The sequence below is a fragment of the Notamacropus eugenii genome, chromosome 6 (assembly GCF_028372415.1).
Source record: "Notamacropus eugenii isolate mMacEug1 chromosome 6, mMacEug1.pri_v2, whole genome shotgun sequence".
In the NCBI taxonomy this organism is placed as follows: domain Eukaryota; kingdom Metazoa; phylum Chordata; class Mammalia; order Diprotodontia; family Macropodidae; genus Notamacropus; species Notamacropus eugenii.
Window position 1 is genome coordinate 75,142,930 of NC_092877.1, and position 15,558 is coordinate 75,158,487.

A 15,558-nucleotide genomic window follows, 5' to 3' on the forward strand; every position below is an offset into this window, starting at 1 on the left:
TCCATCTTCTGTACATGTTCTTTAAAACTAAGTTAGCTAATGGGTTCCCTGTATAATCACAATAATCTGTTTAGATAATCCCCCTTTCTCCTAAAATCATAAATTTAAAGCTCTAAGGAACTTCTGAGGCAATCTAATCTATCTGCTTTCATCCTAGTGGTGAAAAATACTGAGGTTCAGAGAGTTTATATAATGTCTGTTGACAGTAAATTACAAGAGATGGGATTTGAACCCAGGAACCCTGATTCCAAAGACACTGACCTTTCTATGGTATTACATTTGGAGTATTTCTTTTTTGATCTTCAAATTTTAATCCTTGAGGTCTTACCTGGGTGTCAGACTTCCCTCACCAGAACTTTCATGTGGGGATCATTACCTACTTTTTTCCTAACCCTCCAAAAACTGAAAAACTAAGGTGTAGTCTATCTGACTTTTCTTTCTCCTCTACAATGAATCAGATTCTCTGTGAATATTTTAATCAATGAAATTCAATTGTAGCACATAAATTAACTCTTTCATGGTTCTAGGTTCTGGGTTGCTAGATTAGGGCAGCCTAATGTATGCCAAAATACTGTATTTTGGCATGCTTTATGATCATGACAAACTTTTATCTCTGCCAGGCTTTCATGATGTGAGATTACCCTCTTCAATTTTAAAAGGAACTAAATGACCAAAGGAGTGAGGCAGATGGATTTGGTTTTGCAAATAAATTCCTGTGTATTCTTTGTGCAACCTTATCCTCAGGAAGTCCATGAAGACCTAGAGAGAAGACTCCAGAAAAGGTATGTGCTCAGTGAACAGCTGTGCCTTTTAGATCCCAGACTCCCTCCAGTATTGAATAGGGAAACAAATAGAACATATTAGGTTATAAGTACTGCCTTATCTATTTAGAATCATTATTGCAGGTCAGTGTTAAGGTTACCATAAGTCAGTCTCACCTAAAACATGACTGCTAATTGATTCTTAGAGAATAAGTTAGGTGATGGAATCATCAGTTTAACTGTATAATAAGATGTGAATAGAATGCCCCTAAGAACCAGTTAATCAGAAAGCATCAGAATGAATCAACCAAGTGACACAGCAAAATAAATGAAAAAAAAATCAAATAAAATCACACTGAGTATTACTGTACCAGAAAGGAAAATATGTCACTAAGTTTAAGTTGCTTTTCCTAAAGTCAATAAATTTTTAAAAGATCCTCAACAAATATATTTGATTCAAATGTGAGTCATGGCACAAACCATTTGATAGACCTGGTTTTTACTTATGTGTAATTTTTCTGCTGAAAAATCTAAAAATATGAACTGCCTAAATTTTTACAGTAAAGATGACAGTATCTTCTGACATATAAAAATATAATAATTGAAACAATGGGGAAAAACAAGCACTATTTATTACTTAAATACAAACTTGAGACATGATATAGACATTATACCAAGAAGTTCAAGAGGTTGCGAATCAGATTTACAAAATGTCTCATTCTGCCTTGCCAAATAAAACAATACTAAAAAAATAAAATTCATGGAAGAACCACATTTTTTTAAGTAAAAACATTTGTAAGTATCATCCAAAATTATAAAAGTTTTATTCACAAATTCTCTTCTCCACCCTAAGGTGCCTGTAAACAGTTTTAATAAAAAATGTTTATAGATTAAAGGAATGTCTATCACAGTCCATATAAACTTCTATCACTGAAGTACAATAATGCTACACAGTAGTTTCATGCTTCCATAATCCAGTCCTAATATTGCCAGTGCTATCTGTACTCAGCAAAGGTCCATCCTGTCCATTGCTTTTAAGTGGTCCATTTTGAATAGCCAGATTTAGGCCATATGACTTTTGCTGGCTTTCCAGTTCAACTACTATTGGCTTTCTCAATACATCCTTTTTGTTACTGGCAGCAAGAGGTTTTTCAAAATTTCTGCTGCTTTGGGGAAGAGTGCTGCATGCGTCACTGCTGTCTTGTGCAGGCTGGTTGTGCTGCCTCTCCCGGTAAGCTAAATAAGCTCTCCTACTCCTCGAATGTCCTTCATTATTGCCTGGCCGGCTCCTGGGTAAGCCATTCTGCACGCTTCCTTCCACACTGGTAGGGACATCATAGGCATATTCTCTTAGGACTGTAAGTCGGCTTGCACGATGTCCTTTACTCCTATTTTTATGATGTCGACTTGGGTGTCCATTTGTTCGAAACTGAACTTCTACTGGGGCAACATGCATTTTAATATCGTTGTCTACCGAGTGTTCAGTGAGACTATTATCAAGCTGAGGAACAGTAGTCAGTGGAAGAGCATTACTATGGCACTGGGCTGCAGCAGCTTGTAAATTTGTCAGTTTACAGCCTTGTGAAGAATTTTTTAGACTTGATGCACTTTTATTTGTGCATGAAGATTCTGCACTGCTATTAGTACATTTAGGAGCTTCTCCATTAGTCCCAATGGAACTGGAAGGCTGAATGTTGACTTGCACCGAGTATGCACTCCGTCCAGGACAACATGTGGCAATCCAAGCAAGTCTAACATCTTCTCTGTTAACACAATGATGCATCATGACAAAAGCACTAAGACTTAAGCATGTGGCTCCAAAAAAGCAACTAAAAACCAAGTCCAGAGGGTAATATAAAGAAACAGACAAGGCCCCCAAGATCCACAACGCAACATATAGAAGTAGAGTGACGCTGGCTCCTAAAAGCTGAGAATGAAAAGTGTGCTCATTTTCCAATGCAGATGTAGAGACCAACGATAACGACATTGAATCCTGATGATTCACTTCTCCATGTTCGCTGGTTGCCAACCTCTGCTGCTCCTCAGCTGGCTCTTTTAGTTCAAATTTGCGTTCGGGGTGTCGTTTCAACTGAATAAATATGCTCAGAAAGTACATGCAGTTTATGAAAATGATAAAGCTGGCAGGGCCATAAAAGGCACCGATGCTGGGCTCCCAAGCCATCCAGCAGCTAAAAGAGAACACAGAATGGATCAAGACGGACACTCTAAGTGAGGACAGTTTCACAGATTAGTTTTAAAAAGGTTGCAATACATATTAGTGCTTATGGAAATCCTTCCAAACAGTCACTTAAATTTCCATGGAATACAAAGATCTGTCACAAAGTACTCACTATGGTGCGTTGGGCCTACTGCCATAATTCTTAATGTTAGCTGCTGCGGTTATTCCACATACGATGATGGGGATACCACCACCAATAAGGTAAAACCTAGAATAAGTAAGAAAAGAGGGCATTAGTCACTCTTCTGAAGCTCCGCAAAGGGTCCTTTCCCATGACATCACAGTTTCTCAGCCTCTCGCCTCCAGAGTACCCTGGGCACACACTCAACGGCTCTTCAACATTCCTGATTTTATTTCAATTGAGAAATGTTATTCTCTCTAGAGCAGTAAAAAGAAAGTACCACTAAAATGCCATGGGGGCCATGTTTTCACATGTATTTAGAACATTGTTAACTATCGCCTTCTCCAATAACACACTATCAGAAAACCAGCTTATTTGGGGGCTGATAGAGCAGAGTGAAATAAGCGACAAAATAGTCTACTTGGGTTTTAAGGATGAATAAAACTGATCAGGTTCTGCCACCTTGTGGACAAACAGTGGATAGACTGTCCATTCTTCCTATTATTTCATATTACACTTGGAATTTGAATTAATGCAATTTTTGAGTCCACAAGATTTTTCCCCACTTCAGATGAAAAGGTAGGTACACTGATCAATTTCTCCTACTCATTTTAATTCCCACATGTGGTGGAAATATGTCTCTCCAAATGAGTGATTCTGTGGTAAAAGTGTCCATATAGGAAAGGAAAGGAAAGGCATAAAACTAGATATAAAAATACATATTTATATACGTACAAATGTACAAAATATATTAATACATACATATACATAAAACGTATTTTTATATGTATGTATATAAGGAATGTTTAGAATTGATCAGGGGCCTGAGAAAGGTGAGAAAGAAGATGCCCCCCATTCCTAAGTCTGTGCCACCTGGGACACTCTAAGACAGTACAGATTTATATTAGTGCTAGGGGTTTGGGAAGGGGAGAGAGTAGGAGTTGCCAGCAGCTCTAACAATGGCTGCCCAGCTGTCTCTACGTGTCATCACCCTCATGTAGCCCTTCAACCCTTCGTGCCTACCTCAAGTCTTGCCCCACTGCAGGTGATTCTCTACTAAGCTGTCATCTGACAATGTGGCACCTCCATTCAATAAACTCCAGTGGCTCCCTATTACTGCCAGGATCAAATACAAAATCTTCTGTTTGGCCTTTAAAGCCATTCCTAACTGGCCCTACATTTCTGTCTTCACACGTTCTTCTCCACACACTCAGATCTAGTGATGCTGGTTTTCCTGTTGTTCCTCACAAAAGATGTTCCATGTCCTGACTGCATTTTTCACTTCTTGTTCCCCACGCCTAGATTTCTATGCCTTCTTTTTTTCTTGGTTTCCTGGCTTCCTTCAAGTCCCAGCTAAAAATCTCACCTTTGGGGTTTAAGTGTTAGTGTCTTCCTTTGAAAACTATCTCCAGTTCATCTTGTATATATTTTGTCTATCCACAAATGTTGCTCTGTTGTCCTCCTAATCGAACTATGAGCTCCTTGACGGCAAGGACTCTTTTCAGCCTCTTGTATTTCCTGTGTGGTACACAGTAGGTGCTCAATAAATGCTAGTAGACATAATTTCCTATATATAAGATAGACTAACAAAGAATTACCCAGGAATACAGTGGGATCTAGAGCAGAATTAAATTTATTTATGTTTATATAGAAATGTCATTGGGAAAAGTGGATGAGGTTCATTTTTACTGATGAATTATGAAAAAAAACCTAGTGCAACATAGACTTCAAGGACTTCCTGGCAGTTCTGGTAGCTAAAACATGGAATTATATAGGTCATATGTAACCATAGTCATTATTATTAAGGAAATCCCAGAGGTTCTTAAAGTCCTATTGATGAGGACATTAGCCCATTCCCAAGCACTGGCCAGAAAGCAGGGCTTGAGTTGAAAGGGAGAAGTAAGATCCTGCTGCTCTCCTACTGCCCACAGAAACTGTACCTCTTCCACTAACACAACTACCTAGTGTCTACACACATCTTATTAACTGCTCAATACAAGAAAAAGGCAGTCAGACTTCAGCAGAGGATTTAAATTAGCTCAGGGTGCCAGAGAGAGGGTGAATATCTTGGTTTCTGGACCAAATGGACCACAAGAGTTCCTGGAGAAACAGAAACCCAGTCACCTGCATCCCTCTGAGATATAAAAATAGAAATGTTAATGCAAACATTAGAGTAACTTCTATTTCTATGTAGTTCTTCTTCCTTGATGCAAAACCAGGATTGGCTACATAAAAGCAATACTAATTTCAGTCTATATTAACTAAAAATGCCCAAATAAAGTAGGTCTACCAAAGCCTTACTGTCTCATCTTGGCATGGGGCTGATCTCAGATTCTTAAATATGATGTCAACATAGCATAAATTCTGGCAAATTGGGAACACTTTTTAAGTAACTGCCACTGACCTGTTATCAATCCAATGTAATAAGTTATTAAGAGCCTACCACCATATGCAAGGGACACTGATGGATAAACCTACTTAATACAAGCAGTCTCATCATCAGAATGTTGGCCACAGGAATTCACAAAAACCATTTATTATTAAGGTATAGAAGGGTTACAATCTGCACTCAAACCAATGAAATAACTAACACATCTTCAGAGTTTGGGATTAAGGAACATAAGAATATAATGATTCTACATATAAAATTAATATGTGTCAATTATGAGTTGGTTGTGCCCTGGGTACTAGGTCTAAATTTAAGAAGACCTGACATACTTTACTGTGTGATCCTCAGCAATCCCTTAAAAGCTGTCTGTCTGAGTGTCTTCCTCTGTAAAATGAGGTTAATAATAACAATGCCTCCCAGCGTCGTTGTGAGAATGAAATGAACTACTGTTTGAAAAGTGCTTTGCAAACCTTGAGATGGCACATGAAAACTGCTATTTTTGCTGTTGGCATTATATCACCAACGTCACCTTGTGGCATAAAAACAGCCATGGTTCTGAAAGTAGAACAGGAAGTTCTGGAGATGCTTCCAAGCTGGAAAAGGCTTCAAGCACGTCTTTCATCAGAGACAGTATGTCTACCATCTACGGAACAATCTAAATTCTGAGAAGCTCTTTAGGCTGGGGCACAAAGAAGATTGATTCTTTAGCCAGAGCAACAACCTATCAGTGAAGATCTACTAAATAAATGATCTCTTCTGGCGATGGAAGTCTTTACAACAAAAACAAGAAAAAAAAACATGTTAATGAATGAAATGCAATACCCGGCTGCTGGGTCTGCCTGCCTCAAGTCTCTCCCCACTTCCATCTTCCACTCAGACACTTAAGTGATTTTCATAAACTGCAGGCCTAAACATGTCACCAATTCCTCCCCATCTTTCAAAAAACTCCAGTGACTTTTCATCATGAAGAAAAATGATCTGTTTGGCATTCAAAGCTCTTCATGACCTACCTTTCATCTTCTTACTCCCCAACAAGTTCTCTCCAACCCAGTGACACTGGCCTCCTGGCTGTTCCATGAACAAGACACTAACTCCATCTCTTGGCTCTGAGTAATTTCTTTGGCTGCCCTGCATACCTGAAACACTCCTCCTCTTCTGCTCCAACACTACTGACCTCCCTGGCTTCCTTTATGTCCTAACTAAAAATCTCACATTCTATAGGAAGCTTTCCTCAACACTTTTAATTCCAGTACCTTTCTTTTGCTAATTATTCCTGTTTATCTTGTGTATAGCATATGGTCTCTTCCATTGGATAAGCTCCTTGAGGGCAAGAATCTTTTGCCACTTCTTGTATCCCCAGCACTTAGCATAGCACAGCGTTTGGCACAAAATGGGTGTTTAAAAAAATGCATATTGCCTAAATAACTGAAAAGCACTAATAGACTTTCACATGTTCTAGGTCTTCACAGTTTGCTACTAATATAACACAGTGGAATACTCACAATCTTTAAATTATAGAGGAAATAGACAAAGCATAAGTCAAAACCTATTTTCTTTTAAACAGGCACAAATTCAGGTTGAAATATAACAGGCTGGCGTATAAATCAGAGACAGGAGTATAAAACGTTTAAATGCTGAGATGATTCATCATTACTGTACATAATGATTTAAATGTTAGTTGTAGCAAATGAACTTTTGAAAGGACCCTGCCAAAACGTATTAAATTAAGATATCTTATACCTGAGCATGGGTCTTGGAGGGGGTGGAGGCTCCTCAGGATCCTGACATCTCTTAGACTTCTTAGTGACTTGTTTATAGATATTTCTAGCTGTCACTCCCACCCATAGTACTGTGGCAAGGGTAGAGTAATGGAGAATTATTCCAACCTGGAGGAACAAGGAAAGAACAGTATATTAGCCTTCAACAATCATTTAAAATTTTTACATCTTCAACAATGGTTTACGGTTACTGACACCCTCATTTAATTCGGACAAGCAACTAACTAAATATCGGCTTGATTCTGTAAGCAATTTCTAAGCTAATCATTTATTTACACTCTGTTTACGTGTACACACACACACATGCATAGAGTACTGTTCTCATTATGGGAATTTTAGCAGATCAAAACAAGTTAATAAAATTCATGATCTAGCTTCAAGAAGAACAACAAAAAAATGATATTAAATGTCTAATAATTATCAGTATGTTAACATGCTAGATAAAAATCAATCCTTTGATGTGCTAACGTTGCCAACTACCAATATGTTTAATAAACTAAGTTGGGAATAGGTCAACTGTTAAAATTTAGCAATAACATTCTCTCTTAATGACAGTGTGCTAGAATATGTAATAATACATTGTGTCCTATAACTCATGCTTCCTACTGATGCCAAGATGGCTAAAAATTTCAATGGGCTGAAATAATTTTTTAAAATGCATTCTAAAGTTTAAAATTTCATTTATTATGGGGAAATTAGACAGAAAATAAAATGTTAATGTTTCCTTTAAAGATTGCTTGTTGCTTGCTTTTTCTATTTCATAACTTCAGTTCTAATTATTTTAAAGAAAATTTCTAAATGTAAAGAAACTTCCTATTTCCAAGAGATGGCTCATTGATTTCAAACACATCAATTTTCTTGAGACTATAAAATATCAGTACAACAATTAAAAAGTGAGTAGTCTATAATTCTGGGATTTTTGCTATCAGTTAGAAATAGAAACTTAAGCACTAAAGTTTACTTTAGGAAAATAAGCATTATTTACTTTTGTACAGTTCCTAGTACCCTTGAACAAATGAGTTTTAATAAGTGTTGTTTCCATTTTTAAAAAAATCAGTTACTTGGTCTCTGTCCTAAGTGCTAGAATATCACATTGACTCCAGATGATGTGTAAACTGGACTACGTCTCAGCTCACTTATACCAATAATAACTACCCAAGTCCAAAGAAACTGAAACAAATCCTGATTCCTAAAATTTAATATTAGTTTATACAGGCTTTCTAAGAAATAGAGCCAATGTGAAATATGCCATACATCCATATTGATTTGATTTGTAAATAATATTCACATATTCACTCTAAAATACTTGGACAGTCATCTCCTTCCCTATTTCTAAAATGAGGGAAAATACTGCCCTAGTTTTTAAGATTTCAAACTACTGAATATTTCCTATGGCATTATTAAGTTTTTTAAGCAAATCTAAAAAAAATCAGAATTTTTTAGGAAAGAAAATAAAAAATTTTAGAAAAAAATTATTTTTTAACTTCAATGAATTTCATAATATGGAATTTTTTTTCATAATAGACAATTTTAAGACATGTCAAAGTTTGTTTGATAGTGTGGTTCTTTAAAATGGTGATTAAATGTATCATAAAAATTGAGAACTGAAAGATACACTAAGTGCAGTGGTATGTCAGTATATTTCAACAAATCTATTGCATGTTCAAAGAATTACAAAATCTCAGAGTTTGAAGGGATCTCAAAGATCACCTATTCCACTGCCTTCCTGAATTTTAAACTTCCTTTACAACATCCTTAACAAATGGTTAATTAACTACCTCTTAAGAGCATTTCATTTCACTTTCAAAATTTCTAATTTTTATGACTGCCTCCTTGTAACTTCTATGCATTTGTCTGATTCAGCTTTCCATAGCTAAGTACACCATGTCTAATGACTCTTACAACCCTGAAAACCTTTGAAGACAATGATCATGAACTTCCTTAAGTCTCTCCTTCTTCATGCTAAATGTCCACAGTTCTTTAATTTTTTTCCTTATTAAATATTTCTTATTTCTAATTTTCTTACTAAATATTTATTTCTTATTAAAAATATGGCCTCCTCTGAATATCTTACCTGCCCTTCCCTGAACACACTCAAGCCTGAGTGTTTCAAGTAAGATGTACACCACTGATTCAGATGTGAGCTGATCAACATACAGTACAGCAGACTTATTCTGCATATGACTTCTATTACTGCATACTAAGATGGCATTAATTCAAATGGACTGAGGAAAGTTGAAAACTAAGATAACTCCTGTTCACTTCTCCTGTAAGTCAAAGTATTACCCTATTTCCTTTAACTAGGGACAAAGGCACGGGAATAGATTGGGAGTCAAAATAGCTAACAGCCTCTTTGAGTCTGCTTCTTCATCCATAAAGAAGAACAAAATTATACGTATGAAAAGGCTGTTGTGAAGAGTGCTCTGTAAATTTTAAAGCACTATGCAAATGAGTTATCACTGCTGTCATCATTATCAGATTTACTACATTATTTCTAACTCTACCACAAACTAGGTATCACCTTGAGCAACTCCCCTCAACCATCTGGGCCTCTATTTTTCTACAAATAAAATGAAGGGATTGGAATAGATGAACTCCTAACAATCCAGGCAAAGGCACAATCATCAAAAATGCACTTGCCATAAAACTGAGGAACAAAAGCTAACACAATGGGCCCAAAAATGTTTTGACAAGGTAGAGCGAATGGTTAAGTCTAGTAAGATGAAATTCAGTGACTATAAATGTAAAGTCTAAAAGGGCTCAAAAATGTACTAAAAGTATAATAAAAATTATGAAATCAAATAGAATTTTTTTCAACAAAATTAACAAAACTATTGTGCATAAGGGGTAGCACCCTAAGTAATGTCTTATAAATACTCAAAATCTCTAAAATCTTGCAAAATTTTATTAAGTCTGCAAAATGTATAATGGTTCTGTAATTATCTATTAATGCTACTCTTTCTAATATCTTTTCATGGGAATACAGTATAAGCAATTGCATTCTGAAAGTCTCATATTTTTTAGAACTGCTGTTCTTATCTGATTTACAAACTAAATTCAAGTTTATTTTCAGGCTTGTCTTACCTGAAAATTAAATGTGGCTAGTGTCTATAAAATGATATTCTAGTATAGTATACACTAGGTGTTAAATTAAATGAATTTATCTTTACATTATTTTATGTATTAAAATAAAACTGATTTGATGTCACAACGTTTTAGACTTAAAATATATTTGCTAAATGTTGATCCATGGCCCGGTCAGTATGGAATACTTTTCAAACAAAGGATGGCTAAAAGTTATGTACCACTACAGAGAAAATTAAATCTATTTTTATTCCCCTCCCACCAAGAAAAAATACTATACAGCATTACATATTTCTTATACGGGATGGGGAACCTGTGGCCTCGAGGACACATGTGACCTTCTAGGTCCTTGAGTGCAACCTTCTGACTGAGTCCACGTTTTATAGAACAAGTTCTTTTATTAAGGGGATTTGTTCAGTGATGTTTGGATTCAATCAAAGGGTCACACTTGAGGACCCAGAAGGTCACATGTGGCCTCAAAGCCCCAGGTTCCCCACCCCAATCTTATACATGGTATTAGGGAAAGGAAAATATTGTTACGGTTTAAAAGTTTTTTTCCCACGGAATTCTTCCTTCCCATCATATATACCACTACTATTCTACAGAATAAAGTTGAGAATTAAGTAAATGATTTCAAACTTTTCAAATACATTCAAAATTATTTAAAATGGAGGATGTAATTGGCAGAGGTGGCTGGCTATACAATGATTCCATGTAATGAAATCTACGTATAATAAAAAAACAGTCTTTAAAAAGTACAACTATTAATGGTTTTAAAATATCCTTTACATTTAACACTTGCTGATTTTTGCCCTCTCCACTTTACAAATTCTTCTCTTTATTGAATGAAAGTAAAAGGAACACACGATACTATGAAATTTTACATGGTTCATGTTAGTGAAGTATTTTTATTCTAAGCAAAATCTCTTAATAATCCTTTGAATTAACTATATGGAACCAAAACAGGCCTATTCCAGCTAGCAACTATGCTTCATCAAAATGCATTATACAAGCTGCATGGGAAATGTATTGAGAACAAATGTCTGTTCAGTGAGACTCATACTTTTTTTAATTTGGGTCTAATAAAACGTGGGAAATTAATTTTCTAGTGAGAGTTCACTGTTTTGTATTATATTTTATATAATATATATTCTCTATATATGTGAATATGTAATATATATTATATTTTCTTGCTTTCAGAGTTTCATATTTTTATATAAACTTACTGCTTGACAGATGCTGGCATTTTTGGTCTGAGTTATGCCTCCAACGAACACTCCACATGTCAGGAAAATATGAAAGCACAAGTTCACTAGCATGTGCCAGCTTTTAAGGCTGATCCTAATTAAACTGTTTTTAAAAAAAGGCATCATTTTAATACATAATTTAGTAAAGATTAATCATAAACAGCATCATTCACTGAAAACATTACATTTTAAATATTTATTGAAAACGTTCATTTAGTAAACATTAATCTTAAACATCCTTTACCATCCAATTTACCAACATCATTCATTTAAAAAGGAATACTTCCCACTTCATAAAAGAACTTATGTTTTATATTTTAGTCATAAAAGGTATTTTATAGGAGTCGGAAAGACCTGGGTTCAAGTTCTACTACTGACAAATACTGGCTATGTGATCCGGTCTATCACTTAATTTCATAATGTCTCAGGAAATTCTCATTGCACAAAAGTACAATCATGAAATTGTAGGTGGAGTTTCCTCATCTGGGAAAATGTAAATCAATAAAAATTGTATAATACTAATATTTTAACAGCATATGTTCCTTATACAATCTAGTATACATCCGAAAAAAAATCTGATTTATAAAAATTCTATGTCCATTAAAATTTAGAAGGAAAAATAAATTCTAAAACAAGGATCATATTATAATTTTTATTGTAGTCTATTATAAAATTACAGACATGTTTGTCCTATAATTTGTCTTGACATTCAGCTATATAAGCACAAACCTCCATATACCAATGACACAAATATTTTAAAATGAAATTGAGAAAAGGAAAAAAAACCTAATATCTAGAGTCATAGAAACATAATAATAATACTATTGCTAAATGCAAAATAAATCACAAAGGAAAGATACTAAAAACGTGATATATTGTAGTACCAGGAACTCTGGGTTGTATTTTGCCTCAAATAGCATTCTCTCTGTAGAATTAGTAATTCTAGTGATTTTTAGCAATTTGATGAAAGACTTCTAAGCGTACATTAAAATCTTTTCTCCCTCTCTCCACTTTTCATATCCTTCAGACATGAAGAGACAGTAGCAAATAAAGCTAGGAACCAAAAATCCTTTTTTAACACCAAAAGTTTATCGCTAGTGTCTTCAGGGACACAAAGTTGCCTGGCAATACTCTATTACTTCAACTATCAGTAAGCTTAAAGTCTCTTTCCATATTTAATACTTTACTCCCAATCATGTGGTTTATAGAACTAATGGACCTCGTTCATGACAATAAAAGCAATTTTATCTGCTGATTGTTAAGATGCTGGGCACATAAAGGTTAGGTATTTTAGGGTATGCTAGTGAAGGATAGGGCAGAGACCCCAGTCTATAACTGGTACTACAAAATTCAGTGAAGTTTGGAATGTACCTTTGGAGGTTAACTTTTTTGTTGCATTTGCTTTTTACTTAAGTTTAAATTTCTGTGAAGGAACAGTAATGTGCATAATATGTATCAGCTTCTAACTAAAACTTACATTTGTCATTCTTGCTCTATCTAAACAAATGCGAAATCACAACTCAAGCCATTAATTTTATTTCTTACCTGTGATGGTATACATAACTGACATTGATCATTAACAGATTTAAGAGAAGAATTATAGAAGTGGCATATACAACAGGATGTAACAGATCAGCTGACTGGGAATGTATTTCAGATCCTGTCAAATCCTAATGAAAAAAAGAAATAGCATTACTTTATCGATAATTTTCTTCAGATTAACTACAGGGACCTTCCTAGAGACCTAAAATACAATAACAAAGAAATTCTTGGCCTTGTATATTTTAGCCATACCCAAATTTTAGATTTTCTATTTATTTTACTTAGCTATACCATGAAGAACTCATTGGTTGCCTTAATACCTACCGAATTAATCTGCCACATTTCTTTAATTCAGATACAAAGAGATATGTTACGAGATGAACACATCAGATATTAAGCTCTCATGAGCAATGCAGAAAGGTACTGTTAGACATTTTCTACTTCTTCAATTAATACATTATTTCTACCATTTTTACTATATCCTGAACAACATGGTAACTGAAAGATGGTAAAGTGGTCCAAGGGGCCTATCCTTCTATTACAGAGCCATGGACCACTCTGTACTGTGTGTGTGATCCTCTCTGATATGACTTTCATATTCTTAGTTCTCAAAAGCCTTTCAGTATCTACAAGAACTCTCAAATTCTTATTTAGGAAATAGGACGTTGGATTCTTCAGGTATTTCTAGCTATGAAAATCAAATTGGGGGAGAAGGGATATAAAGACGCAAATTCAAACAAATTCAAGTTATCACCTTTCATTATTAAATGTGGAAAACTGAGAGAGCAAATCTCACTGCTGGTGAGGTTATGAAAAAAAGCCTATTTATTTATTGTTGGTGTAACTGCAGATTTGTAAACTCTTTTTACAAGAGTAAAATAATGGTCCCACAGTAAGCTACAAAAGTAATTGCACCTTTTGAACACCAAATTCCATTTTTAGGAATATAGCCTTATGAAAACAAAGAAAAAAGCATTATCAAATAAAAATTTTCATATCTGTATTACATGTGACAACAAACTACAAACTGAAATATTCAACAGAAGAAATATGGTTAAATAAATCATGATACTAATGAAACAGAATACAAGTATCCACTTCAAAACTAAGATTCATGAAAACTATTAGTTTTATATTAAATACTCCCAAATTTAAAAAGCAATTATGGAAAAAATGGAGTACACACCAACTATGGTTATACAAGAGGAAAAGTGAACTCAAATGAATAGACAGAGATTCCTAATGAGGACTTAAGAGTGACTAGAAAATTGTTGTGATACTTCACACATTTTAATTAATTTATATAATGACAAAGTTTGATTGAGAAAAGAAGAGAAAACACCCCTACTTTACAAAAGTAGGAAATTAAAGGTATTTTAAAGCCATTCCCAGGTGACAGGTTAGTATTGCTAAATCTGTCTTTCTCTACCCAAAATTCCTCCCCCTACAGTATCACCCCCAATCCCATTCCCAGTCTTATTTTTTGTTCTTTGTTGCAGGGAGAGGTTGTCTGAATAGGTATGTATCTGGAAATAAAGATAATCTTATTTTCTTAAATTAAGCTAATTTTTTCCATTAACAAGCACTTCTTCTACTTCATTTCCCCTCAACCCAAGAAAAAAAAAGAGGGCAAAAACCTTGTAATAAATATGCAAAACAAATCCCCACACTGTATCCAGACTCCATCTCTTCTCTGCAAGGAAGTAGGTACCAGTTTTTATCTTTAATCTTTTGGAATTATGGTTGGTCATTTCATTAATCAGAATTCTTAAATTTTTCCAAGTTGTTCATATTTACAAAGCTGTCATAACACACATTTTCTCCTGGTTCAGCTCACTTCATTCTGTATCAGTTTATACAAGTCTCCCCAGATTTCTCTGAAACCATTCCCTCGGTTTTTTGTTGTTGTTAATGTCATAATAGTATTCCATGACATTCATACTGTTCAGTCATTCCCCCAGTCATGAGTACTCCCTGAGTTTCTAGTTCTTCATCACCAGAAAGAGCTCCTATAAATATCTGTGTATAGAAATTTATATCATATATACGTTACAGTGTATATATAACACAGATAACAAATAAATGTCTATCTGTGAGTGTGCATATATACATATATTCACACCAGACACCTTTCTCTTTCCTTAAGCCTTTAGGGTAGAGGCCTAGTAGTAGATAATGGATATATATACACACTGTATTAAGTTCTGGGGCATAGTTTCAATTTGCTTTCCAGAATGGCTAGAACAGTTCACAATTCCACCAACAATGCACTAGAGTGTTGTGCGACTAGTGCTACAGTACTTGTCACTTTCCTTTCTATTATCTTTTTCAATGTGATCAGGGTCAGGTAGAGCTTCAGAACTGTTTTAATGTGCATTACTCTATTAGTAAAATGGA

The 15,558-nt window shown here is 34.9% G+C and overlaps 1 protein-coding gene across 2 annotated transcripts in view; it reads right to left on the minus strand.

Moving 5' to 3' along the window:
- Positions 1 to 1,375: 1,375 nt before the first annotated feature.
- The window catches only part of ADGRA3 (adhesion G protein-coupled receptor A3), a 152,116-nt gene continuing 137,933 nt past the window's right edge, over positions 1,376 to 15,558 (minus strand). For both annotated transcript variants that reach the window (XM_072620367.1, XM_072620366.1), the window contains 5 exons: positions 13,165 to 13,289; positions 11,599 to 11,722; positions 7,251 to 7,396; positions 3,113 to 3,208; positions 1,376 to 2,950 (listed from right to left, as the gene is read on the minus strand). In XM_072620367.1, coding sequence (XP_072476468.1) covers positions 1,708 to 2,950; positions 3,113 to 3,208; positions 7,251 to 7,396; positions 11,599 to 11,722; positions 13,165 to 13,289 — 1,734 coding nt within the window. In that variant the 3' untranslated portion in view covers positions 1,376 to 1,707. The remainder of the gene's footprint in view (positions 2,951 to 3,112; positions 3,209 to 7,250; positions 7,397 to 11,598; positions 11,723 to 13,164; positions 13,290 to 15,558) is intronic.